This window comes from Eschrichtius robustus, chromosome 10, assembly GCF_028021215.1.
Source record: "Eschrichtius robustus isolate mEscRob2 chromosome 10, mEscRob2.pri, whole genome shotgun sequence".
In the NCBI taxonomy this organism is placed as follows: Eukaryota; Metazoa; Chordata; class Mammalia; order Artiodactyla; family Eschrichtiidae; genus Eschrichtius; species Eschrichtius robustus.
The window spans coordinates 7,567,878-7,594,698 of NC_090833.1; the positions used below are offsets into that span (position 1 = coordinate 7,567,878).

General features: G+C 54.2%; 2 protein-coding genes and 1 pseudogene across 12 annotated transcripts in view; all 3 read right to left on the reverse strand.

Moving 5' to 3' along the window:
- Positions 1 to 5,269, reverse strand: part of ODF2 (outer dense fiber of sperm tails 2) — a 29,905-nt gene extending 24,636 nt beyond the window's left edge. For 2 of the 9 annotated variants that reach the window (XM_068552344.1, XM_068552343.1), the window contains exons 1-5: positions 5,106 to 5,194; positions 3,831 to 3,970; positions 2,365 to 2,455; positions 1,378 to 1,494; positions 977 to 1,102 (exon numbers count right to left, since the gene is read on the reverse strand). In XM_068552344.1, coding sequence (XP_068408445.1) covers positions 977 to 1,102; positions 1,378 to 1,494; positions 2,365 to 2,455; positions 3,831 to 3,862 — 366 coding nt within the window. In that variant the 5' untranslated portion in view covers positions 3,863 to 3,970; positions 5,106 to 5,194. Of the gene's footprint in view, positions 1 to 976; positions 1,103 to 1,377; positions 1,532 to 2,364; positions 2,456 to 3,830; positions 3,971 to 5,105 lie in introns of all 9 variants that reach the window. The other 7 variants (XM_068552347.1, XM_068552341.1, XM_068552339.1 and 4 more) reach the window with 7 other exon arrangements.
- Positions 5,270 to 12,463: 7,194 nt separating this feature from the next.
- On the reverse strand, positions 12,464 to 13,895 carry LOC137770021 (peptidyl-prolyl cis-trans isomerase A pseudogene; annotated as a pseudogene).
- Positions 13,393 to 26,319, reverse strand: CERCAM (cerebral endothelial cell adhesion molecule). 3 transcript variants are annotated; one of them, XM_068552350.1, is made up of 13 exons: positions 25,705 to 26,319; positions 24,159 to 24,269; positions 23,868 to 23,985; positions 23,175 to 23,309; positions 22,816 to 23,020; positions 20,489 to 20,608; positions 20,154 to 20,230; positions 19,954 to 20,060; positions 18,959 to 19,091; positions 17,463 to 17,590; positions 17,141 to 17,344; positions 16,496 to 16,748; positions 13,393 to 13,634 (listed from the first exon to the last, which is right to left on the reverse strand). In XM_068552350.1, exons 1-12 carry the CDS (start codon positions 25,899 to 25,901, stop codon positions 16,496 to 16,498), a joined length of 1,788 nt encoding a protein of 595 aa, XP_068408451.1. In that variant the 5' UTR covers positions 25,902 to 26,319; the 3' UTR covers positions 13,393 to 13,634. The 3 variants fall into 3 exon arrangements, with proteins under 3 accessions (XP_068408451.1, XP_068408450.1, XP_068408452.1); XM_068552349.1 differs by lacking the exon at positions 13,393 to 13,634 and adding an exon at positions 15,680 to 16,185 and having other exon boundaries at positions 25,705 to 26,318; XM_068552351.1 differs by lacking the exons at positions 13,393 to 13,634; positions 24,159 to 24,269 and adding an exon at positions 15,680 to 16,185.
- Between the last annotated feature and the right edge of the window lie 502 nt (positions 26,320 to 26,821).

A 26,821-nucleotide genomic window follows, 5' to 3' on the forward strand; every position in this document is an offset into this window, starting at 1 on the left:
GTATACTTTAAATTAGCTCTAGATTATTTATAATACCTAATTCAATGTAAATGCTTTGTCAGTAGTTGCTGGCACACAGCAAATTCAAGTTTCGCTTTTTGGAACTTTATGGATTTTTTTTTTTTTTCTTAAATCTGTGGTTGGTTGAATCCACAGACGTGGAACCCGCGGATACAGAGGGCCAACTGTAGTCTCAAGCCCTTTACTTGTCCCAATAATGAGATCTTTGTCTAAAACACAGTCACAGGCCTTGTCTTGTCAATGAGTTTCTTCACTGCAATTGACTAGAATGTAAGCATAAGGAAGGCACAGCTGCCAGTTTGCAGCTGTAACCCCAGTGTGCGGCAGTGTCGCAAGAAATGCATGAATTACTGCATGGATGGATAGATGGACAAGCAAAATGTTTTGAGGTGTGGCTAAAAAAAGACAACAGTTCTCTTGGAACCTTGGCAACTAACACGGAAGGCAGTTATTCCTCAGGAGATTATTCCAGTGGTTTTGATGACATCTATGGAATACGTGCATGGTCTCTTATGGGGCAACCGTAAAAGTGAAGATGCTTTCTTGGATATGTACGTTCTGGTACATATTTTAAAATTATGCTTCGGACACTAGCAAAGTTACGTGGGGCAAGACATGTAGCTCCTCACATACAAATCAGAGAGCCTACGAGTACCGCCTCTAGAATGAGACACCCCTGAGTCCTAACTCCATCTCTGCTACTCTCTCTCTGAGACGTCACCTCTCTGAGCCTTGGTTTCCTCATCTGCACCTTGGGAGAGCGGGACCTACCGCATTGCAGTGTTGGCAGGACTCAAGAAGATTCCCATACTTTCAGGGTTTAGCAAGGCGCTCAGTAAGCGGGACCTACTGGGATGTCTCTGAGAGCTCCCGCCGACCCTGAACCATACAGAGTGTGAGGCCTGCTAGAACCTGACCAGTCGGAGAAGAAAAGCCTGAACGAGAATGAGCCTACCTCCCACTTGCATCCCACATGCCGGGCGGATGATTTTCCAGGGGGCATCCAAGGTACCTTGGTTTTCACCCGGACACTCCGACGCACATTCACGGTGTCCCCTTTCATTCCGCGCTTATGAGATTTCTGTGGAAAGGGACAAACCCAGGGTCACTTCCCCACGCAGCTGTCCGTGGCATCACTCTGGTGGCATCTGCTTCCAACTCTGCTGGGGAACCGCTTCTGACTAAGGCTACTGCTGCCACTTCCGGGTGACCGTCCTACCTTCCAACCAGGCAACTGACCTCAGAAAGCCAATGTGTCTGTCTCTCAAACCTTTGGAGTTAGAAGTGTGAGGAGCTCAGCTGGGAGGTGTCACCTTGCTCCACAGCCTTGGCCTTGCCCCACTGGCATGCTCCTACCTGGCTGTTGGTCGCTGATGCTTTCGGGAGTTTTTTTATGTGGACATGGACAGGGGTGTTCTCATCCACGTGAACATGTAAGGGGGGAGTTGAAGAGCGGTCCTTCATGGTTCGCTTCTGGCAGGTGGGGGAGGACAACACAAAAAAGGTTGATCTGTGGATGAGTAAACTGGGCGTGAAAAACCGAGCTCACAGCCTCTGGGGGCCACTGAAAGCCTAGCCACAAGCGAGCAGGACACCAACTACTGGCATGCGGGCAGGAAGCGAGGCGGGCGTGCCATTCAGCAGGCTCCTGCAGAGATCCCAGCTAAAGACCACCGGGGAGATGCAGGTCCGCTCAAGAGAAGGGTCTGTGAGACCCACAAGTTCTACAAAAGAGCCCAAACCCAGGCCCCGGGGTCCTCAGAGCTGCATCTCTTTCCAAGCCTGCTGGAATGCAGAACTCCTCCTGAGATTCAGCGCAGCACAGATGGAAAGCAGGCGAGTCCTCCTGCACCGGAATCTGAATGGGGCATGCGGATTAGCACGGGACATGCACAGAACGGTTACGGTGCAAAATACTTCAAGCAGCAGGTAGATAAAAGACGATGAAGACAGAAAGCTGGAGGAAATGCCGAGATGAGAAGGCTGTATGGATTCTAAAGACCACTTAAGCAGGGCTGAACACATACCCCTCGCCTACCACCAGCTCCTGTCAATCCCCATTCTTTTTTTTTTTTTTTTTTTTTTTTTACTTTTTTCTTTTTTCCTTCATGTCTTTTGTTTTTAAAATTCTGTTTTAAGATTTTTGAAGTTTGTCTGGAAGGATTAGGTTAACACAACCTCCTCACACCCGGCAGCGTTACCACAGGCAAAACCAAATCCAATCAATCAGCAGGCTATGCATGAAGGCACCTAACAGAGCACCTGGCCACCGGGCTGCCAGCAGAAGCGTTTTTTCTGGCAGCGCCACAGACCACGGGGCTGCTCCGGGCGCATGTCACCTACCGTCACACTCACACTGGGTGAGCCACAAGGTGTCCTCAAGACCTTTTTCTGCGTGAGACTTGTTACTCTGTTCTTCTCACACGATGGAAACCTGTACCCAGGCACAAGAAGCAGATTATAAGCAGAAAACTAGGGCTCTTCTATTTCTTAGATCTCCCGAAGTTATATACTACATATGGTGTCTAACGAGTCCACGGCTAGGAGAACCAGTCTGGAATCATTTGGCTCCCTTTACACAAGCATCAAACACTCATGGTGTGCCCGGCAGGGGGATGGAAGCAGGGGGTGATGGGCATTCGCAGGGCTGGCCTTTTAACCTGCCATCGCATCACACGTATTGTGACTTTTTACTGAAAAGCCCAGCTGTCATCCTGTCTGTCAGGAGACAAAAAAGCAGGTAGCACGTGGGCAACAGCCAGCATACTAGTTTGGGCAAGGGTGAAAGTGCCCAGGACACCGCCTGGAGCAATGCTCAGTGAATGACTGCCATGAAAAGACAGAGGCATAAGCTCAGGAACAAGGTCTCTGTGACTCAGTTTCATAAAATTAATAGTCAAATATTCAAATAAGAGGATGAAAAATGACTATTTCCCAAAATATTCCGCTTGCTACTCTTTAAGCACCTAAGAGGCAGGGTTCTTTTTGCTTTTACGGATTTTTTTTTAATACCACGTGTAATTCATCTTATACATAAACAGCCCCATCACCAAATTTGCAAATAAAGCAAAAGTTTAATCTCCAAAATCTGGCAGCAGTCAATCCAAGAATTCCAGGATGGGAAGGGATTTGGAAAGTACATTTGATCCATCCCACTGCCTGATGACAGCCCCCAAAATATGACCTTGCCCTCGCCCTCCATTATTTTGGAAAAAAATAATGCAACATAAAAATTCTTAAGCACTTTAGCATACGTTTTGCTGTATGTATATCACACCTTGATATAAAAGAAAAAAATTTGAGTCCTACTAATCATTTAGCCAAGGAATACCAAATCTGAGCAGAGGGGTTTTTTTTTTTTTCCCTCCTCACTTAGAACATTTCTGTTCACTTGAAGCCAATAGATTTGAGAAAGCTCTCACCCTCAGCGGGTTTTAAATCAAACTACCTGGATTCCACCAACATCTGACTAACTGCTGCGTCCACCTCTTACGTGGTTGTTATTTATTTACACCTAGCCTCCTTTCAAAAAGGATCTGAGCCTAGTACTCCAATGACAACGATGGTGATCCTATTTGCTACCAGGAACTGGGGCACCTGAGGAGGGAGGGCCAGAGAGAGGCAGAGCTGGGATTACATGCCTGCATTTTCCTCTTTCCTCTTAAAAATTATTTTTAAATGTTTTGGCCCAGGCTTTCAGTACACAGAACAGAGAGCTGAAAAGAGAATCCTCCAGTGAGCCTGGCCTGGGAGCCCCTGCCCGCTTTTCCCTGCCCTGTGGCGGAGGCGCCCCCCCACGATGGCAGTACCTGGGGGAGCCGCCTGAGGATGAGGCAGACATGGTTAGGCATCAAAGCCGCAAAGGTGGGCAACTGGGTCAGCAGGCTCTGCTCAGGGGGACCCAGAGGGGCGTGTCAGTGAGAATCTCAGGGGCCCGGCATCAAACGTCCTGAGGGGAGGAGAGTGTAAGCTTTGGGGGTGACAGTTGGATGAAAACTTGGGAGGTGCTCCTCTGCTGTCCAAGTCGCACAGCAACTGACTGTCCTGCCAAAGTGGGGGGAGATAGGAGAGGCTGAGCGACCCGGTGGGCGGGGCGGTGAGAGCTCCCCTCCCCAGGGAGGGCCAGGGGGCGGAACTTCGAAGTAAAGGACCACCACACCCAGACCCCACGCGGGAGGAAAGGTGGGTGGCCACCAGGGGGGAAACCTGAGATGCTGGCTCGCGGGCGAGGAGGGCGGCAGAAAACCGCTAGGCTCTAAGTGGGCCCCAAAGGGCCGGAACCGGCGCAGGGAGCGGGAGGGATATTCGGGGCGGAGCCAGGGCAACTGTCTCCTAGGAGAAGGGCGTTCCCGGCAGAATAGACACCCGAGAAGACCAATAGTATTTGAAGGAGGAAGGAGCGGAGGCTGCAGGGGGAAAGGGGCGCTAAGCAGCGAGTGGGTGCCCCGACGGCACAGGGAAAATCCTCCCGGGCGAAGCAGCGGCCGCTGGGATTTAGTATCCGAGTTAGAGCGGGTTCGACGTCGGGTCGTGCAGAGAGCGGGGCGGGATCCCCGGGAGGCCCGCTGGACAGGTGAACCCACCCAACGGGGTAGGGCAGCGCGGAGGCGGTCCCCGGGGACTGCGCTGCCTACGAGGAGGCGGCAAATAACTGCCGGGCCGAGGCCCTCAGGGAGGGCGAGGCGGACGGGGCGACGCCCACCGGCGGGCAAGAGGGCGCGGGGCCAGTCTCCGTCGGCGGACAGAAGGGACGACCACCCACCAGCGGGCAGGAGGGGACCAGTTTCTGCCCATAGAGAGAAGGGCGAAGCCCGGAGGGAGCAGAGCCCTGCCGGTGGCCAGGTGAGGAAAGGCCCGCCCGTTAGCGGGAGGAGGAGAAGGCCCGCGCCGGTGGGCGGGACGGGGGGCGAGATTCTGACGAGAACTGGACGAGCGCGCCGGAGGGTGCCGGCGGGGGCGGCCCGGGGGGGACAGCGGGACCCGGCGACCTCGGCGGGGGCCACCCCACCCGTGGGGACCAGGCCCGGCGGCGGCCGCGGGGCGCCCCGGAGCGCCCTGGCTCCCGCCTGCCGGCGACCTCTCACCAGGAGCGACACGGCTGCGCCCAGAAACGCCTCCTTATGAAGTCGTTGAAGTCGGAGGCCAGGGTCTTGCCATGGAGACGCCGCGGCGGATGCAGTCCAGCTCTGGCGGCGACTCCTCCCCGCTTCCTCCTCCTTTTCAGACACCCGGTCGGCAGCTCGCCCATTGGCCAGTTCAAACCCCCCCGGGAGCCTCTCGGGTTTCGCCATTTAGGCCCAGCCCCTGGCGTCACAGAGATGCCCCGCCCATCAGAAGCTCCGCCCTCTTCCGGGCCACGCGTAGCGTCGCCATGGAGACGCGCGACGCCACTGACGGGCCTGGCCCGGGCTTGCCTCTCCCGGGCTTGCCTCGCCGTTCATGACCTAGCTTTCCCGCCTCCGCCATTTTTACCCTGCCTTCAGCCCTCATCGGTTCCCCTAACTCAGAGGAAAGCCCAACTTCTAGCCTACTCCCTCTGATTCATATTAGGCCACTGGGCTCAGGGGTCAGGAAACATGTTACTGTCCGGAGCTGCGCGCTGCTTCTGGAAATACAGCCCTGTCTCTCCTCCCCTGTTGGTGCAGAGATGGAGCCCGCTTCTGCACACCACCCAGCCTCTCTCCGCCTCCCACATCGCCTGTCTTTGTCCAGGTGGGAGGAAGGGTCCGCGTTCCCCTTGCTCCTCACTGCCCTCCTGCACACTGTATGCCGCTGTTGTGTACAGACCTACTCCGTTGAAGTTCTCGCTGAGTCTCCATCTTCTCAACTACGCTTCACTGCCAGCCAATCATGGGGGGCTGTCACGTGGCTCACGCAGCCGCCCTGGATTCTGGGAGACTTTAACATCCTCAGGGCCATCCTGGCCTCAGTTCCTTGACATCCTCATCTCCATGACCTTCCCTGCACCTCAGCCATGCACTCCCAGGGTCACACAACTGGTCCACCTGAAATCTTAAGTTCCAGCTCCCCCCTCTCCAAACAGAACTCATTCTTCTGCCTTCCCGCCTACTGTCTAATGCTTATGGCATTCATTCCTCAGTGTTAGGGAGCCCTCCACTCCCTTGCCCCGTTCATTTTCTCCCTGTTGAATAAATGATGGATCCCCAATCCCTACTGTAATCCAACCACCTGAGTCTCTGCAAAGATCAAATGCACAGATCATTTCCTCCACCCTCAGCTGAGCTCTCACCACTGCCCAACAATGGTTTAATTTATCCCTGGACCCCCTCCACCTCCCCACGTTGGCTTTTTATTTATCTATCTATCTATTTATTTATGTATTTTTGGCTGAGTTGGGTCTTTGTTGCTGTGTGCGGGCTTTCTCTAGTTGCGGTGAGTGGGGGCTGCTCTTCGTTGTGGTGCGTGGGCTTCTCATTGCAGTGGCTTCTCTTGTTGCGGAGCACGGGCTCGAGGCGCAAGGGCTTCAGTAGTTGTGGCTCGCAGGTTGTAGAGCGCAGGCTCAGTAGTTGTGGCGCACGGGCTTAGTTGCTCCGCGGCGTGTGGGATCTTCCCGGACCAGGGCTCGAACCCATGTCCCCTGCATTGGCAGGCAGATTCTCAACCACTGCGCCACCAGGGAAGCCCGCCATGTGTGCTTTTCCAAATCTTTGCCTCTTCCCCATCCCATATGACAACTCTCCTTTTTCATAGAGAAACATAAATTCATCCAGTGGAATTCTCTCCACCTTCTCCCACCTTCCCTCACCTTTAACTTCCCCCACCTTATCCCCCCCCCGCTTCAGAAGAAGTGATGTCATTTTTGCTGCCCAAGATAGCCTTCTTGTTTCCAGGCCTAGGTCAAACATCTCTGTAAAACGTCTCTTGCCACCCGCAACGCAGAGTTGTTGATCATTTCTCAGTGCTCCCACATTCAATGAACCAACATTTATTAAGTCCCTACTGTGTGCTAAGCCCAGGGTGAGGGACACCAAACCAACACATCCCGCTCGGTCTTCAAGGAGTACACAGCCAACCCCTGTAACGTGCCCAGATGAAATGATTAAAGCTTTCCCCTCCCCACCCACTGAAGGATTTTGCCTCTGTGGTTTTGTCCCCTACCCACCATCTGAGGAGGGTTTTTCTCTGCCAGTGCAGTTCTTCGGGGCTTTTGTGATGGAGAATCTGAGAATGGACAGGACTGAGAGGTCACCACCCTCAACACACACACACACATACACACACATGCACACACTAGAAGCGAGTGACAGGAAGGAGGAGGAGGAAAATCTTAGAGACAGGCAACAGGGAGGAAGGGGTGCTGAAGACAGGGGCGCAGGGACACCTGTAGTGGGTGAAGGACGTGCGATGGGAAAGAGAACAGGAATTTTTCTTTAAATATTATTAATTTATTTATTTGTCTGTGCCAAGTCTTAGTTGCGGCTTGCGGGATCTTCTTTGCAGCATGCAGGATCTTTTAGTTGTGAGATCTAGTTCCCTGACCAGGGATCGAACCCGGGCCCCCTGCATTGGGAGCTCGGAGTCTTAACCACTGGACCACCAGGGAAGTCCCAGAGAAGAGGAATTTTTAAAGCATAGCTGTGGTCTGTATATCTGTCCCTTTTGTGGGGTTTGAGAAATGCAGGTAAAGAACTTGAGTTATTCTGATATCACTTTGTTTTTTTTGTTTGTTTTTGTTGTTGTTGTTGTTTTGGCTGCATCAAGCGGCTTGCAGGAAGGACGTGCGATGGGAAAGAGAACAGGAATTTTTTTAAAAATATTATTTATTTGGCTGCGCCGAGCCTTAGTTGCAGCTTGCGGGATCTTCTTTGCAGCATGCAGGATCTTTTAGTTGTGAGATCTAGTTCCCTGACCAGGGATCAAACCCGTGCCCCCTGCAGTGGAAGCATGGAGTCCTAACCACTGGACCGCCAGGGAATTCCCTGATATCACTTTGGATTGCTGGACCGTGTTTTCTGAATTCAAGCCACTCCAAGCCTGGCCAGCACTGGCCACTTTTTCTTTTAAGAGCACTACCTAGCACTGATGAGGACATTGGGAAACAAGCAGTCTCACACATTGCTGGTAGGTTTAAAAATTGATGTAACTGGACTTCCCTGGTGGCGCAGTGGTTAAGAATCCGCCTGCCAATGCAGGGGACACGGGTTCGAGCCCTGGTCCGGGAAGATCCCACATGCCGCAGAGCAAGTAAGCCCATGCACCACAATTACTGAGCCTACACTCTAGAGCCCACGGGCCACAACTAGTGAGCCTGCGTGCTGCACCTACTGAAGCCTACACGTCTAGAGCCCGTGCTCTGCGACAAGAGAAGCCACCGCAGTGAGAGGTCCGTGCACTGCAACGAAGACCCAGTGCAGCCAAAAATATATATATATATATATATATATAATAAGACAGATCAATTGTTGAATGTGGAAAGGTTTCCAAAACATATAGCTGAGAAAAGTAAAAGGCAAGGTGCAAAGCTGTAAGTCGACCATGATGCCATTTCTGTAGGAAAATAACCTGTGTATGTTAATACGTACATGTAAAAAAATCTGGAGGACTAGACACTGAACACTTAGGAGTGTTTATTTCTGGAAGGTGGAGTCAGAGATTTTTCACTTGTAAAGTGTAAATTTCTGTAATGTTTAAGTATTTTTGCAAAGGAATATGTTTTCAGTCAGAAGAAAAATCAGCAGATTAAAAACTTGTTGGAGGGACTTCCCTGGTTGTCCAGTGGTTAAGACTCCACGTTCCCTGGAGGGGGAGCGTGGGTATGATCCCTGGTCAGGGAATTAGATCCTGCAGGCCGCAACTAAGACCCAGCGCAGCCAAATAAATAAATAAATATTAAAAAAAAAAAAAAGGGACTTCCCTGGTGGCGCGGTGGTTAAGAATCTGCCTGCCAAAGCAGGGGACACGGGTTCGAGCCCTGGTCCAGGACGATCCCACATGCCACGAAGCAACTAAGCCCGTGCGCCACGACTACTGAGCCTGCACTCTAGAGCTCGCGAGCCACAACTACTGAGCCCACGTGCCACAACTACAGAAGCCCGTGTGCCTAGAGCCCGTGCTCTACAACAAGAGAAGCCATCGCAATGAGAAGCCCCCGCACCACAACGAAGAGTAGCCCCCGCTCACCACAACTAGAGAAAGCCCGCGCGCAGCAATGAAGACCCAACACAGCCAAAAATAAATAAATAAGAAGAAGAAAAGAAAACTTTGCGTTAAAAAAAAAAAACTTGTTGGAGAAGATAATCGTGATCTATTGGTTGAAAAAATAGATTGTAGGAATAGCAAGTTCAGTATAAGACCATGTATTTGTTTGGGAGGCTGAGGAGGGATATAGATATATATTCACAGAGAAAAAAACTACAAATTTCGGGTGGAGGATATATGGGTGTTTCTTGTATTACACTTATATATCCTCTTTTTAAAACTGTGAACAGGGACTTCCCTGGCGGTCCAGTGGTTAAGACTCTGCGCTTCCACTGCACAGGGTACAGGTTTGATCCCTGGTCGGGGAACTAAGATCCCTCATATCGTGAGAGGCGGCCAAAATTTTAAAAATAAATAAAAAGTAAAACTGTGAACAAAAGAGGGTATGTAATGTGTATTAGTTTCCTAGGGCTGCCTTGACAAAGTACCACAAACTGGGTGAATGAAACAACAGAAACTAAACAGAACTAAACAATTCTGGAGGCCAGGAGTCTGAGACCAAGGTGTTGGCAGGGCCACGCTCCCTCTGAAGGTGCTTGGGAAGGATCTGGTCCAGGCCTTGGTCCTAGCTTTTGGTAGTTCCTTGGTAGCGGAACTCCAGTCTACCAATGGCCTTCTCCACGTGTGTGTGTCTGCGTCCAAATTTCCCCATTTTATAAGGATATCAGCTGTAGTGGATATTAGGGACCCATCCTTGTCCAGTATGACCTCATCCTAACTAATTACAACTACAACAAATCTATTTCCAAATCAAGTTGCATTCTGAGGTACTGGGTGTTAGGACTTCAACATATTAACTTTTGGGGGACACAATTCAACCCAAACATAATGCATATGTTCCATTTAAAGATGTATATAATAAAGTCGGGACTTCCCTGGCGGTCCAGTGGTTAGGACTCCGCGCTTCTACTTCACGGGGCGTGGGTTCCATCCCTGGTCAGGGAAGTAGGAGTCCTGCATGCCGCGCGGTGCGGCCAAAAAATGTAATCGTAACAATAACAGTGAAATAAACACTAATGGAGCCACCACCCAGCTTAAGTAAGAAAAGATTTTTTTTTTAAATTTTTAACCAGAAGACACTATCTCAAAATGTTAACACTGACGATTTTAGTTTCCTCATTCTGTGTCTCTAAATTGCAACAATGAACGTGGGCTTTTCTTGTTCGTTGCAGATAACCACAGGTGAAGGAGGAGCTGTCAGCTCCAGCGCTGGACCCAGCCCTGCGTGCAGCTCCCGCCAGGGGGATGGCCCGAGTCCTTAGGCTCTGGAGCGACCTCTCCATTTGCTCTAGGGCCTGATTACCAGTTGTTTCCATCTTGGAGCACTTCCTCCAGGGCCCTGATGCAATGGTCACAGCATAACCCTGGGGAGAAGGAATCCGTGCTCCAAACAGGGTCTAACGTTTTCTTTCAGGTGACTTTAGAGATTTCAAGTCGTGGGTAGAGTAGGGAGAGAAAATTCTTCCAGGCCCTATCAAGGCTTGGCTCCTCTTGGACCTTTAACCAGCACCTCACTGACCCTGGGCCTCTGAGATTGGATGGACGCTGGACTCAGCTGAGAAGAGAGTCCAGGTTCTACGGTGGCCCAAAGCAGCGTTTCTCAGAGTGGGGTCCCTGTACCAGCGACATCAGCATCGCCAGGGAACTTGTTAGAAATACACATTGTTTAGGCTCCACCCCAGACTTACTGAATCAGAAACTGGGGGGGCGGGGGGAGCAGCAATCTGCGTTTTAACAAGTTCTCCAGGTGATTCGGATGCACTGTAAAATTTGGACTCTAAAGTTTGAGAACCACTTCCTGGACCATCCGGGAGCGATCTTGGAGGGCAAATCTGGTCATGCCCCTTCATTTTAATGAAAGGGAAACAGACATTTCACAGAGAGGAGAAGGACCTGGCTCAAGGGGTACAGATAGTTAAGTGGCAGAGGTGAAATTGGAAATTAGATTACCTGTTTAGAGAGACACCCTCCTCTGCCCTGCCCCACTTTTTCCTCTGACTCAGGCAGACCACCCAAGTCCATCCTGATTCACGGTCATCGTCTGGAGGGTCACCGTGATACCAGTGACCCTCAGTGCAGCACTCCCTCTATGCCAGGCACCGCGCTCACCTGCATCAGCTCAATGAATCCTCACAACATCCGGTGAGGTTGGCTTGAGTATAATCCCATTTTACAGAGCAGAAGACTGAGCCTAGAGAGAGGTCAGGACACTTGCCCGTGGTCATAGAGCTAGAAGGGGCTGAGACAACTCAAGCCAGTTTTCTCTGCCCGCAGGGCCTACGCTGTGACTAGTAGGTTTGCACGGAGGGCTCTTCTCCAGCATTCCTTCATTTTTTTTTTTTTTGGCCGCCCCGCTGTTTAAGGGGTTCCTCCTTAGTTCCCCCACCAGGGATTGAACAAGGGCCCTCGGCAATGAAAGTGCGGAGTCCTAACCACTGGACCGCCAGGGAATTCTCCAGCATCTACAATTCGGCTAAGAAACCAGAAGGAAGACAAAGAGCGCCCCAAGCAGGCAAAACGGTTGGCAAACAGCCAATGCCCAAAAGCTGCCGTTTACTCATAGCAAAGCCCCTTGTCTCTTGGTTTGCACACTATTGTGGCAGTAGCGGGGTGGGGGGGAAGAGCAGATTAGAAGTGGTCCAGCAGGAGCGAGAAGGAGACCTGGTTCTTGCCCCTGACCCATCCCCACTCTCACTTTCTCGCAGTTCTCCATGCCTCCCCCCAAGCAGTGGGTATGCCTTGGAGCAAGACTTCCCAGCCTTTTTTCAGAGCAGGGCACCCACAGAAAACCAAAATATTTACACAGCATCTGAGTAGTCTGGTGGGTAGTGGGGGACGTTTGGAAGTCTTGATGAAAATTTCATACTTCATTCTTCATAATATATATTAGGATTAGACACTGTGGTATAAAATATTAGGGAAGACTTTAAAGCTCAGTTTTGTATAAAACTTCCAAATAAAACATGATACTGGATAAAAGAAGACAGACACAAAAGGCCAGGTACTACATGATTCCATCCAGGTGACAGTTTGGAAAAGGCAAAATCAGGGACAGCAAACAGATCAGTGGTTTCCAGGGACTGGGGTGGGAAAAGGGAATTGACTGCAGAGAGGCAGAGGAGAACTTTTTGGGGGGATGTATATATTCCATATCTTCATTGTAGTACTGGTGGCATGACTGTTTACATTTGTCAAAAATCATCAAAGTACAGAGAAAGACAAATACTGTATGATATCATTTATATGTGGGATCTAAAAAAAATACAACAAACTAGTGAATAAAACAAAAAAGAAACAGACTCCTAGATACAGAGAACAAACTAGGGGTTACCAGTGGGGACAGGGAAGGGGGAGGTGCAGTAGAGGGTTAGGGGAAAAACAGGGTTATTATGGAATTATATGAAATCATGTGTGTGAAACTTTTGAAAATTGTAAAGCACTATAGAATTTAAAGAATCATTCATTCAAAAAAATAAAAAATAAAAGTAAATTTTACTGTATGTAGATTTAGCTACAGTTCCCAAACCTGTCAGCTCCTCAGAATCACCTGCGATAGTTTTGTTCAAAAACAGTCAGGCCTCACCCACAACCTACTGAATCAGAACCCTGGGCAGGAGAATTAGGAGGGGGCAGGAATCTGCATTTCAACCAGCTCCCTAGGTAACAGGTGGTGGAGTGTGTGGTTTGGGGCCAGGACTTCTGGGTCAGGACAGGGGATGCCAAGCTTCTATCTCCAGCCCAGACCCGACCCCTGAATCCCAGGCTCGTGTATCTAGCTCCTAATTGACAACCTGCGCCTGAATCTCAAATGTAGCACATCTGAAAATGATCTCCTGCCCCGCCCCCAAGCCAGTCCCCTGCCCCACACTCTGTAGTTTTCTCCATTTCTGTTGATGGCAGTTCCATTCTTCTAGTAATTTGGGTCCAAAACTTTGACATCATCCTCAATCTGTCTAGGTCTCTCTCTCTCTGTTGCTGTTTAGCTTTTATTTCATAATCATAAACTTAACTCTGCAATTCAGCTAGACTTGGAGCGGGGAATGGAAAATGTGAAACCCAAAGAACTGCAGCAAAAGCACAAAGATTATAGGATGCCACGAGCAGATGAGGGTGAGGGATGCTCTACCGAGCTACGGAAGGAATGGGCTGATGTTTAAGATAAAGCACGAGTCAGATTTATTACAGTTGTCCACAGACAGCAGTGGTGAGCTTCTTGCTGGTCTTGCCATTCCTGGAACCAGAGTGCTCCATGGCTGCCACACCGTTCATGCCCTTTTCCACCTTGCCAAAGACCACACACCTGCCATCCAGCCACTCAGTCTTGGCAGTGCAGATGAGAAACTGGGAACCACTTGTGTTGGGTCCAGCATTTGCCACGGACAAGGTGCCAGGACCTGTGTGTTTCAAGGTGAAATTCTTGTCATCAAATTTCTCCTTGTAGCTGGATGCCACCAGTGCCATGATGGCACCACCCTGGCACATAAATCCCGGAATACTTCTGTGAAAGGAGGACCCTCATAACCAAATCCTTTCTCCCCAGTGCTCAGAGCATGGAAGTTTTCTGCTGTCTTTGGAACTTTGTCTGCAAACAGCTTGAAGGAGATGCAGCCCAAGGGCTCGCTGACAATGTGGAAGAACACAGAGGGGTTGACCATTGCTAGGCAGCGCAGGGAGCAGCTCCCAGCGGTGGCGTGTCAGTGTGTCCGCCTGAAATTCTGCCGCTGCCTCTCACCACCCCCACTGTTAACACCCTGGTCTGGGGCACCATCATGTCTCACTTGGATTAATACAATGGGTTTCTAACCCATCTCCCTATTTCTACCCTGGATCCAACTACAGTTCATTACAGCAGCCAGGGTAATCATGTTAAAATAAAAATTAGATTGTGTCATTTCTCTGCCTCAAACCCTCCAGGGGCTCCTTGTCTCAGAGTAAAAGCCAAAATGACCTCCAAGGGCCTCCGTGCTCTGGCCCTGACCTTGGCTCCATCACCTCCAGAACTTGGCTCCTCCTTGCTCGTTCTGCTCCAGCCACAGTGGCATCTTCCCTGTCTTTTGAACCTGCCAGTCCTGTTCCGGCCTCAGGGCCTTTGCATATGCTGCCCCCTTGGCCTAGAATGGTCTTCTTTCCCATATCCCCATACTTCGTCCCCTTACTTCCTTGAAGTCTTTGTTCATGTGTTACCTTCTCAGCTCATGCTTGATATTTCCTCCCTCATTTTGTTCTGTAGGACTTACCACCCTCCAATATTTGCTTCTCTGTTTTTGTCTGCCTCCTTCACTAGAACGTCAGCTCTGTGAGGTCAGGGATTTTTTGGGACAGTTTTATTCACCACTGTATCCCTAGTATCTAAACGTGGCCCACAGAGGGTGCTCAATAAATGTTCACTTTAATGAATGAAAGGGACGCCTGGAGCCTGGAAGGGAGAAGTGACTTACTCAAGGTCATAGCCATCCAGAATCAATGGCTTTTGGTCTTGGAATGAACAAAGCACCCGTTCCACAGCTCTGGCCCAAAGTCCTTCTCAGAGCCATGCCAGGCTCTGGAACCAAAGCCAGGCCAGCGGGACCTCATCCCTGGTACGGAAGGAGGGAAAGCCCAGCCCCAGGGGGTGCCTGACTGACTCTGCCAGGACCCAGGTGCTTACAAGACCAAGTCAAGGGGCTGCATGAGGGAGAGGCTCCTCTGAAGAAGGAAACCTGGAGATGGCAGGTCCTGCGCTGGTGGAGGCCACGGCAGCTACAGACAAGACAAGGACCCACCTCCCCATCTCCTCCGGCTGCCTGAGTGCAGGCACTGGAGACAGTTGCTGGGCCTTACAGGGGTGGGGAGGGAGGAAGGCCAGCAGTTCCCAAGCAGGAGAGCAGAAGAAGGTGAAGCTGCTGGAAGTAACCCAGAGCACAGGGGGCAGATTCCAAATGCCCCAGGCTCCCTTCCCGTTGTTGGCCCCAAACCAGCAGAGGGCGCCCTGGCCCACAAGGTCCAGGTTCTGCCACCTTACGCCCTCTGGCTGCCACACTAGTTAGGGCGGGAGGGGAGCCCTGGATCTCCCCAGCCACTTCCAGGGAAGGGGTTCCAACTGCACAAGTGAAGATCCAAAGGCAGGGAGGCCTCAGCAGCCCTCGGTCTGGCCTGGGCCCACCCTGGCCAGCAAGGTGAGGCCGGTGATGACCATGACAGCCGCAGTGGGTAAAGCACTCACTGTGGGCTGGGCTCCAGGCCTGGCTACTTTATACCCACCTGGCCCGTGAGATACTTCTCCTCCCACCTCCACTTTACCAATGAGCAGACTAAGGAGGTCATGCCAGATCAATCGCCTGACTCCTTCTCTAGGCTGCCCTCCCCTCTCTGTCTCTCCACCTGCTCAACCACAGATCAGGAACGCCTCCCTCCCAGCCCTCAGGACACGCAAAGAGGCTCAACCATGAGTTAAAAAGTATGAAGTGCAATACCAGCCAGCTTTTATTGAGGGCCTACTGTGTGCTGGGTCCTCCTCCCACCTCCCGGCACTTCCCACTGGCCAGGGAAGAGGGTGGCAGGTGAGACCCATGTGTCAAGCTGGGTAGGGAGCTGAGGTGGAGGTAGAAGGCGGCAGAGGGGCCCCAGCAGCTGGGTCCTTAGCTGGGGGCAGGGCTCCTGTGTCCGCCCAGCTTGAAACTGAAGGCTGGGGGCCCTCCCTTCTTCCCTCCACCCCAGGCCCTGAATCAGGCTGGCAAAGTAAGAGGGCCTGTGAGCCCTGCCCTTGTGCTACGTGACCTTTGGGGAAGGGGACCCATCTCTGAGTGGTTTCTCCCAATGGAAGGTGGGTCCAGAGGGCAGAGTGGCCATGCCCAAGGTGGCAGCCAGGTCTCTACTGGGTCTATGGTTCCTGGTGGCGGCTCTTGCTCTGCTCCCTGGACAGCTATGGCCTATTCCCGGGTGCTTCTCTGGAGTCACCACCCTGACCTGGTGGGACAAGAGAGGTAAGAGGAGAGAAGTAGAAAGAACTAGAGTTGGACAGTGAGAGACAGAGACAGAAACAGACACAGAGATAGTGAGAGACACAAAGAGATAGAGATAGACAGAGAGAAAGAGAGCGAGAGAGAGGGAGTTAGAGGTGGACAGAGAAATGCAGACACAGTCAAAGATACAGACAGAGACAGAGAGAGAGAAAGCCCGAGACAGGGAGAGGGAGAGAGAGAAGACAGCTGAGAAGAGGAAAGGGAGACCCAAACACAGAGTCAGTCGTTAAAGGGGAGAGAAAACCGAGGCGCACCTAGAGCTCATCCTGTGGGTGGGGATGGAGGCTGTGCCCACTGCTGCTGGCCAGGTCCAGGCGGGGGTCCCGCAGGGTCTTATAAGAGCCGCTCCAGCTGATGAGGCGGCCGCTGTCATCGTCCCAGGGCGAGGACGTCTCTGTGTCGCTGAGCCACTCAGCGTCCCCCGCGTAGTGGGTGGGAGCAGCGAGCAGGGGCCGGACTGAGAAGGCCCGCAGGTCCCGCGGCCAGAAGTGTGCCTTGTACTGCTCGCTGGGAGGCGGGAGGCTGGCTCAGGGGGGCTGGGGTAGGCCCCTCCACCCAGACCCATGCCAGCCCGGAGCCAGGCACCTCACCCCCAGAGCACCTGACCGCCCTCCCCATCTAATCCTGAGGCAGGATTTCTCTTATCCCCATTTTCCGGATGGAGAAACTGAGGCACAGAACAGGAAAATCGCTTGACTGAAAACCACAGGGCATCACAGAATTCACACATAGATTGGTCTGACTCCAAGGCTAAGCTGGGCTATTCCTTGGTGACCAGAAGGAAGTGACTCAGCCCTGCCAGCCTCAGTCTCTCCACCTGCCCAGTGAGGGGACTTACTACTTGCTGAGGTGGGCTCTCAGGACAGACTGACCCTGCCCTGCCCCCATCTGAGGCTCACTTGGGGTGCTGGTCAAACATGATGGGTAGGAACTCATCCACGGGCAGCATTCGGCGCAGGGGCTGGGAGGCCAGCAGCTTGTGGGCGCCGGCCAGGCTCAGGACGTACGCCAGTGTCCAGTAGGAGTAGCTGGCCACCACCAGGTGCGGCAGCCCCTCCACGGCTGCCTCCTCCTCAGGGTTCACCTGCTTCCGGCCGAGGTAGCTGCAGGTGACACCAGGGGTCCCAGGAGTCACTGTAGATGTCCCAGGACCCCTCAGGAGGAGGCAGACCCCTGGAGGCCCACCCCTCTCCCTGGCCCCTGGGGGCAAAGGCTGCCTACATCAGGTCCCAAGGAAGTTTCTCCGCCTCCACCTCCTTCATCAGCTGCTCCAGCCGCATCTTGAAATTGCTCTCAAAGCGCACGTCGTCCTCAAACACCACGACCTGGGCCAGGCCCCGGGCAACCACCTGTGGTACACGGTGGGGGAGCCTCTTTAGACTCGGGCTGTCCCCTCCCACCTGGCTGACCCTGACAGACGCTCCTGGCCTCAGTTACAGGCCGAATGCTCAGCCCTGGCTGCGTCGCTCAGCTGCTGAAGGCTGGGGGGGCCTCCCTTCTTCCCTCCACCCCTGGCCGCGAATCAGGCCGGCAAAGCAAGGGGGCCTGTGAGCCCTGCCCTTGTGCTACGTGACCTTCGGGGAAGGGGACCCATCTCTGAGTGGTTTCTCCTGATGGAAGACGGGTCCAGAGGGCAGAGTCTTGCTCTCCAAGCAGATCACAATGGCAATCAGAACCCTTGCTGCAGTCACTGAGCACTGGGGCCACAGTGTTCATCTCCAGGGACCCTCAGGAGGTACGATGTCCCCGTACTGCAGCAAGGAGATGGAGACACAGGGAGATGAACCCACTCGTCCAAGGACACACAGCCAGGAAGTGGCAGAACTGGGATCTGAACCGCATCTGCTGGACTCCAGGGCCTGGCTCCTCACTTCCGCCTCTGGAGCTTTCCTCGAGGAAGCTAGGCTTGGGGGAGGGGGGTGGAGGAAGACCCTAGCCCCACACATCCCTGAGAAAAAATACTTTTTGTAACTTTTGGAAATGTGAAAAGAGCATGAGATCAGCTCAGTAAGTGGTGAAACGTACATCATCCTTCAATCTGTTCAGAGGTAGCAGAAAAGCAGAAATATAAGCTCACACGCCCATCCATATTCTGGCTACAGTAGAAAATAAAAACAAGGAGTGAGTCTGTGCTCCACCTCCTGGAGGGGGCGCCCCTTGGAGGGCCAGGCCCGGGTCCTCTCCTGCCGTGTCCAGGCAGTGACCTCTCCCGGGCACTCACACCCCAGCCCTGGGCTGAGGCCGCTTGGCCAAGCCCTAGGCCTTTCTTCTTCCCACACAGAACACACCCAACTCCTTCAGCCCCAGGGCCTGTGCCCGCACTGTCTTCCTCTGCTGAGAAGGCTCCTCTCCCTGCCCCTCAATGGCGAGGCCCACCCTGACCCCACAGGAGGCCAGGAGGCCAGGCCAGTCTGCACTCTCGAACAGCCTGTACATCCCCCCTCCGTGGCAAGCTTAGTTCTTTCTTGATTTCTGCGCCCTGCTCTGGTCCCTTTGCCCCAGGAGGGACCGGCTGCATTCTTCTTGTTCACCTCCGTGTTCTCAGAGCAGAAGCTCTCCTAGCACACAGTAGGTGCTCAGTGGAGACCGCAGGGTGAATAAGGTATAGGGTTGGGCCCTTAGGAGGCTGAAAGCTGCTGGCCGGGTCTTTGTTAGCGTGCTCGGTCAACCCCCGGTCACACGAGTGCTGGCACAGAGCAGTGGATGGGGGTCCTCACCTCCTCCCAGATGGAGTAGTGGCTGAGGAAGCAGCCCACCTCGCCCTTGGTCATCGTGCGGCCCGAGTAGGGGTCCTGGTAGCCAGGAAGCAGGTCCACGCCGAGGTTCCTCATGACACTGCTGTTGAGCATCCTGAGGCAGATGGTATAAGGGGGTCAGGGGTGCCCGCCAGGGACCTGTCCAGGGGGAACTGGCCTGTGCAAGTTGCGGACAGTCACACTGGAGTCTGGTTGGAAGGAGGCTTCAGTCTTGTTACTGCTTCGTGTGGCCTGAAGCCATCAGTGACTGGACCTGGAAAGCCACTGCCACCTCGGGCGGGGGGGATCCTAAGGGGAGGGGGCAGAAGTCTGAGGGGGACACACCCCAGGATGAATGCGGGGAACGTGGCAGATACTTCTTAGGCAGCGGCCCAAGCGAAGGATGGACATCCTGCAGTCCACAGGGCTGGGGCATATGCAGCAAACAGCAGTGGGCACGTGGGGCCGTGTGACCCCTGGTTGCCGGGGGAACACGACTGGCCTGCTCCCACCCCCGCCCCGCCCATCAGGGACCTAAGTTCAGGATGGAAAAGAATAACCCTGATAATCGTAATGAAGACATTATTAACCTTTGGGATACTTACTACATTTCAGGCCCTGGCTAAATCTTCACTGAACCCTTACAAACCCCTAAGAGGAAAGCAGTTACTCGCCGTTTACACAGTAGGGCTGAGAGATGGAGGTCACACAGCTGGTGACCACGCCCAGAAGCTCCAGACCCTGGGCCTTAACCACTGTACTCTCCTCCCTCAGGTGGGCTGAGGGAGGGCAGCCTGTCCTGTTCTGTCTGCCCTGCGACTCCCCGAGACAGAATTACTCAGGCCCTGTTTGAACACCTCCTAGAACGGCAAACTCATTCAGCTCGTTGTCTGCTTTTCCCACCCCCAGGGAGCCGTGATGGACCACCCGGTCCCCACAGGCTGCACAGGGTCCTATCCCCACCCAGGAAGCCTCACCGGCCGTCCACGGCATCCACCAAACGCCCAGAGATCTCCATCTCCCAGAGCGAACTCAGCATGCGCTCTCTGCGGTCCGGCCGGCGGGCCAGGCTGATGACAAACACCTGGAGGAGGAGGGGAGGCAGGGGAGTGCGTGCAGGGGGAGGGGAGAGTCCACCCACCTCCTGGCCCCAATCCTGCAGGCCGGGAGGACTTACCTCATCAAACCCCATCTTGCTGGGCCTCTTTGGGGGCCGGGACACATGAGCTGAGGCCCACATGGGGGGCCCATCCACTGCAGAGGAAAGCAACCCCCCATCAGGAGTCCCTACTGGCTCTAGTCAGCGGCAGCCCTGGAGTCCTAGCCCCCCTCGTTCCTGCCCCTTGGCAGAACACCCAGCAGGAGATCACAGAATCCACCTGCCTCCATTGTACGGATGGGCAGACTGAGGCCCAGCGGGAAAAGGGACTTGCCCAGAGTCAGGGAATGAGCTGGGGAGAGGCTTCAACCCCAGCAGTGGGGAGGGGGGACACACCGGCTCACAGCCCTCACCCAGCGCTTCCAAGATCAGGTGGATGAAGTTGACTCTCTCATCCTCCAGCCCCTGGTGGGATTTCACAGGCACGTTCATGTACCCATAACGGTGCTCATTGCACACGTGGGCCGAGACCCCTGTGGAGAGAGGCGGAGTGAGCACTGGAGTGCAGGGTAGGGCTCTCAGAACCCAGATGGGAGGTCCTAGCCCCAGTCCTGCCAGTGGCCCACCACGTGAGTCCTCTCTGGGACCCGGCATCCCCACCTGGGCTTGGAGGGAGAAACGGCTTGGCTCAAACAATATCTAAGGGATCTTCCTGCCGAAATGGTTTATTCATGCAATAGACGCGTCTAGAGCACCAGCTGGCTGCTGGAACGATGGTGGTGAGAAAGACAGACAGTCCCTGCCCTCGGGGGATCAAGGTGAGGAAGGAGCAGGCAAATTCACACCTGGCTACAGCCACCTGATGCCACTGGGCGTTGCTCCACCCCCTAAATCTTTCCCACCTCTGCCCATACCCCCTCGCCAATCCAGCACCATCACCTCTTGCCCAGATCCCTACACTTAGCCCCACCCCCTCGCCTGCCCCCACCATGCTGTCCTCCACCTGGCAGCCAGAGTGGCCTTTTTTATTCCTTCAATGTTTATCATCTTTATTATAATTATTTATTTAGCCTTTGTCTTCTATAGACTGTGAGTCCTCCAGGGCAGGCACATGGTATCTATTAAAAAGTTAACCCCAGGCCCAGCATTGAGCACAGAGCCTGGCCCAGTGCAGGTGGTGGAAGCATGAATGATGGAGACAAAACCCCTGTTCACGAAATTCCTACAAACCGCTGACCAATAAAGAGCAGCTGATACTCAAAGCAGAGGTAGGAATGAAAAAATAAGGAAATAGGGAATTCCCTGGCGGCCTAGTGGTTAGGATTCCGTGCCTGGGTTCAGTCCCTGGTTGAGGAACTGAGATCCCACAAGCCGCCCGGTGTGGCAAAAAAAAAAAAAAAAAAAAAAAAGGAAATACTTTTGCTTCTTCTTATTTTTTTCTCCATGTATTTGTTTCACCTTCACTTGCTTTCTGCACTTGATTTTTTTTTTCTTCCTGCATCTCTGCACTGCAGATGTTGCCAGCACCTCATGCACAAAAAAAAAAAAAAGATGACACTCTTCTCCCTGGACACTTCTCACACTCTGCTTGCCCAAGTGCAACACTTCTTGATTAAATCATCACTTCTAATTCACCTCGCCACAAGCAGAGTTCTCCACCCACCAGACAGCCTTCATGTCCTCGCCACCCGTGAGTACACACTGTGAAATACATTCTCTGTAGCGTTCTCAAGATCTTTATTCCAACAGCAGTATCTCTGTCTCACTCTCAACTTCCACTCTTCCTCAGAACTGGGTTTATCCCATCCAAACCCAAACACTTTTTCTTCTTTTTGTTTTTTTTTGGCTGCGCTGCACAGCTTGCGGGATCTTCGTTCCCTGACCAGGGATCAAACCTGAGTCCTCAGCAGAGAAAGCACAGAGTCCTAACCACTGGACCGCCAGGGAATTCCCCAAACCCAAACACTTTCTAGTAACCTTCATCTTAAAAATAACCACCAACAACAGAATGATATTTTCTAGTGTTCAAATCCAATCACGTGATCCTCTGATGGCTGCCCGACACCCATAGGCTAAAGACCAGATGCTTGCCCATCAGGTCCACACAAGCTGGCCCCTGCCTACCTTTCCTGCCTCAGCCTGCACCATGCCCCCTTTGTTTACTGTGCTCCAGCTGCCTGCCTTCTTGCGTCCCCTGCCACCACAGGGCCTTTGCACCTGCTGGTCCCGTTGCTTAAAATGCTCTGTCCTGCTCTGTCTACCTTGTTAATGTCTGCCCATACTTTAGATCTCAGCCCCAAAGTTTACATCCTCCAGGAAGCCTTCCCTGACAGGTTAACTCTAGTCTAAGCTCCCAAAACATCTATAACCAAAAAGCTCTTCTTCCTGTCATTGTGATTGGACATTGATTTGCGTGATCCTTTGATTGACTGGACTGGAGGATCCAGGAGGTCAGAGACTGCCTGATTTTACTCACCACTGTCTCCCCAGTGCCTGGCACCTGGTAGGTGTCCCATAAATATTTGCCTAATGAAGGAATACATGAAAGTGCCATGGTGGGGACAGCCAGAAGGACATCTAACCTACTGGGGCAGTGGGCCCAAGAAAGGCTACGACCTGAAGGACAAACAGGAATTAAAAAGATTAATTGCAGAGTGGGGAAGGGCACGCCAAGCAGAGGGAATAGCATGTGCAAAGGCCTAGAGGCCTGGAAGAAATGCTCAAGGAGAGCTGTCCTCACCAGCAGCCTGACAGGCGTAGGCGAAGATGATGATGTCGTCGAAGGGCCAGGTATAGTTGGGGTGAGGGGGGTAGAAGCCCAGCCGTTCTGTCCCCTCCGCCCGCAGGGATACCAGGAAGGTGGAGTGGACCATGGGGACACGGAAGCAGCCCCGGCGCTGGCGGTTCTTGGTAGGGAAGTAGTCGGCTGTGCGGCGGTAGTAGCCCTGGGGAAGGGGTGGCTCCGGGCTGTGAGAGGGCGCCCCTCCATCCCCAGCACACTGCTCCCCTGCCGGGGCCCACAGACCCTAAGGCCTTCAGTCTCTCCACATCCCTCCTCCCAGACCTCAAACCTCCTGAGGCCCCCGAACACGGCCTTACCTGGGGGGTGATCCCACACCAGAAATTGGAGTAGTAGGTCTGAGAGTCCAGCATCGGGGCCACCACGGGCAGCCCCTGCTTGATCAGAAACCGCAGTGTCTGGTTGTTGGTCAGAATGTTGTCCGTATCTGCAAACTGTGGGGAGGGGGCTGTCACAGGCCCCAGCCTTGTCTGGGCTGCGGTCCCCCAAGGATTCACTGAGTGGGATCATTCCAGATTTCCAGAAACCCAGAAAGTCTCCCAGGATCCAACAGGGTTCCCTCAGAGAGGTCTAACCTATAAACCAGTAGATCCGTTTCTGGACCAAGGATCTAGTCTGGGGCACTGGCTCGGGGATTGGGTCCAGAGATTACACCCGAGCTGCTGATCTAAGAACTTTATCTGAAGTTTTAGGAAGTAAATCCAAAGACGTACTCTGAGCTCTAGTTCTGGGAACTAGGCTCAGTTTATACTCTGGGCTCTAGCCCAGGGATCGAGTCTCAGTATATACCCTGGGCTCTGACTCAGGGATCCAGGCTTAGTACCGAGTCTGAGCTCAAGCATAGGGATCCAAGCTCAATATCTGATCTGGGTTCTGACCCAGGTTGCTAGCTGAAGGAGCCAGCCTACAGGTGGTTAAGTCACGCCAAGATTTCTGTCAAGGACAGGTGCCACCACCTGTGGGAAGCCCAATTGTAGGCCAGGCTTTCTTACCAGGATATAGTCGGCCCCCCAGTCCCTGGCAAAGGTCAGGGCTTCCTGTTTCAGCTCCATCAGAAACTGGTGCCTTTCTTTGGTCCAGTGCTTAGGGCCCTCTTCGTCTGGGTAGGACCTGAGGGGGTAAAACGATGAGATGTTCCCATGGGGTAGGTGCATGTGGTGTCCCTCTCTGCAGGGCGGTGGACAGAGCCCTGGTCTGGAGGCTGTGGCTTGGGGCTGTCCCTTTCCTTCTCTGGGCTGCAGCTGTCGTCCTTCTTCCCCAGAACGTCCCCCTCAGGTCACCACCTGGGCTCCCCCTCAGGCCTCCAGACCACAGCGGCATAGTCATCGCCCACAGCAGCCAGCCACTCCTGCAGCATCTCTGTGGTGTTGTCCACGTTGTGGTCTGTGGCACACCTGAGGACACAGGAGGAAGAAGGGTGAGGGGGCACAGCCACCGAAGGACCAAACCCTGAGGCAGCCTTGACCCCTGGAGCACCAACACTTGCAGGGCTGGCCTCTCCTGGGAGCAGAGGAGGCAGGTGTGCTCCAGAGGAAGGCAGGAAGCCAGGTCCCAATCATAGGTCTGTGATCCACTGTGTGACCTCAGGCAGGTTCTGACCCTCTCTGGGCTTCACTTTCTCCCTGTAACTTTAAGCTGTCCTGGCATGCTCAGGGGCTGAGATGACAGAACTCGAATGCATTTTGAAGGATGAAAAGTACCTCAACTTTGAGGAACATACCTGCCACATTCTCTGGTTACCTTCCTTCCCTGCTGTGTGACCACAGGTCAGGCGCCTCCACTCTCTGAGTCAGGACTGGACAGAGGAGCTGCTGCTTCCCTCCACCAGATAGTTGTAATAACGACCAAACCACACTCTGAGCGTCCCTGAGAAATGCTGATGGGCCCGAGCTCCGTTGCCACCACGAGTAGCCTCTCTGAAGGGGCTCTCATGACAGAGGGGGGTGCAGGGGGCTTAGCCAAGAGCCCAGGTTTTAGGTGATACTGCCCCTTTAAGTCAATTCCCCAGAAGTGAAGATTAACTACGTGTCAAGTCTTCTATGGGTGGGAACTAACTAACTCCCAAACTAGTAATTGTGGGCAGCCTCCCCAGGCCACTGGCTCCAACCCAGCCCAACTCTGATGTGTTGGGAAGGGAGGGTAGTTTGGTCATTTCTCTCAGTTTATCCCCAACCTCAGCTTGGGACTCCTCCCTGCTCTGGCTTCCACAGACTGTGGCCTCTGATTCCAGTGCCCTGTGGGGACGCCTAGGGGGAGAGACTGCAGGAAGGGGGCTTTGCCCTTGGCCGCAGGACCCAGCCCCTCTCCTGAGAGAGGCTGGAACCAGCCCAGGGGAAGGGGGAACGGGTGTGACTTCCCCATAGGGCAGCATGGAGCCCAGGGCTGACAGCACCCTCACGGGCTCCCCAGGAACCCGGAGTCCTGCTGGTCTGTGCCACATCGGGCCCCAGGGGACGCCAGCTGCTCCTGTCTGCTCCACTCCAAATCAGGCCAACCACAGGTCCCACGGGTTCAGTTTCAGCTCTGAGGGCTAGGGCAAGAGGGACTGGGCCCAACTTACACCCAGAGGAGGTCCCAAGAGGAGGAATAGGGGCCAGAATTAGGGAATGGTGTCCCTGTGTCAACCTAAGGCCTCAGAGGTCAGTCTGCAGGGCCAGGGGGATAAGGGGTCCTGTCCGGGGACACGGGTTGCGGAGGGCCTATCTGCGAGGGAGGGGCCTGTCTGGGTGGTGTCTGGGCAGCGAGCAGATGGGGCCATCTGGAGCCCGGACTGTCGGTGGGGTTGGGGGATAGATGCCCGGTGGATGCCAATGCCCGGGTCTCTCTCACCAGAGGGCCAGCCTGGCCCGGGGGTAGTCCAGCCGCTCCAGCGCGCCCAGGTAGTGGGGCAGAGAGTGCTCGGCATTGCGGGCCAGGATGGCAAGGACCACGGCGGGCAGCGGCGGTTCTGCGACGCCCGCAGCCTCGAGCCGCGGTCCCAGCAGGAGCAGCAGCTGGAGCAGCGGGGCGGCGGGGGCAGCGCGCATGGCGGGCGCTCTGGCGGCTGCGGCGGCCCCCGGGGCTCCCAGCCCGGCCGAGGGTAGTGGGCGGGGCGGGGCCTAGGGCCGGGGCGGGGCCGAGGCGGGCCCGGAAGGGGTTGTAGGGGGCGCACCCCCCAAAGAGTGGACTCCCACTCCCGACCCCTATTCGTGGATTCTCAAGTGTCCTCTCCTCGACCAGGGGCATCGCAGGGCCAGGGCCCGGACACCAGCCCCGGACGCGATCCAGGAGCAGCTCCCTCCCGGCTGGAGGGTCGTGGGGGACGGCATCCGAGCCGCCCGGGCATCTCAGAATGCTCGACTACGAATCCCTGGGCGTGCAATCGCCAGAATCCGGCTCCACTGAGCGCCCCTGAATCCGGATTCCCTGGCCATCCATCTGACCCTCCGCAGACCCCGCGGGGCGGGACCCACTGGGCCGCGGCCTTTCCCGGTTCCCCCGCTCCAGCCCCCTCCACCGCCCCCGGGCGCCCTCTGGCGGGCCCAGACGGAACTTCTCAGACCAGCCAGCCGACGCGTGGGCGGACAGCAAGACCGGCTTGGGGGGCGGGGAGGGGGTCCCCCTGACCTGCGGACGTCATGCCGCCGCGGTCCGAGCCTGGCGTCCCCCGCGCGTCATCGTCCTCGCCTCCGTCGCCAGCACCGGCACTGCTCCGGCCCTTTAGGAGAGCAAGGCCTACTCTTAGATTGAGTGTAGAACATGGGGCACCACTCAGCCCCCCACGGTGACCCAGACCCCTCCAAAGCAGGGTGACTCCTGTGTCTGGTCAGAGTTGGGGTCCTAAGGCCCCTGCTGAGATGGAAGAGGGTCCCCAGACTCTCTTAGGGCAGGGGAGGGGAGGGGTCTGGAGGCACCAGTGGTGGGTTCTAGCTCCTCTCTACCACCAACCTCAGGCAGGCCACTTTCC

Bases quoted from the DNA above. Each gene is read 5' to 3' on its own strand.
- CERCAM (XM_068552350.1), bottom strand. From the start codon at position 25,901: ATGCGCGCTGCCCCCGCCGCCCCGCTGCTCCAGCTGCTGCTCCTGCTG. The intron at 23,021-23,174 runs GTAAGGCCGTGT...CCCCTTCCCCAG, and splicing joins GGTGTGGGATCACCCCCCAG to GGCTACTACCGCCGCACAGC. The intron at 20,609-22,815 runs GTGAGGACAGCT...CTCTCTCCACAG, and splicing joins CTACGCCTGTCAGGCTGCTG to GGGTCTCGGCCCACGTGTGC.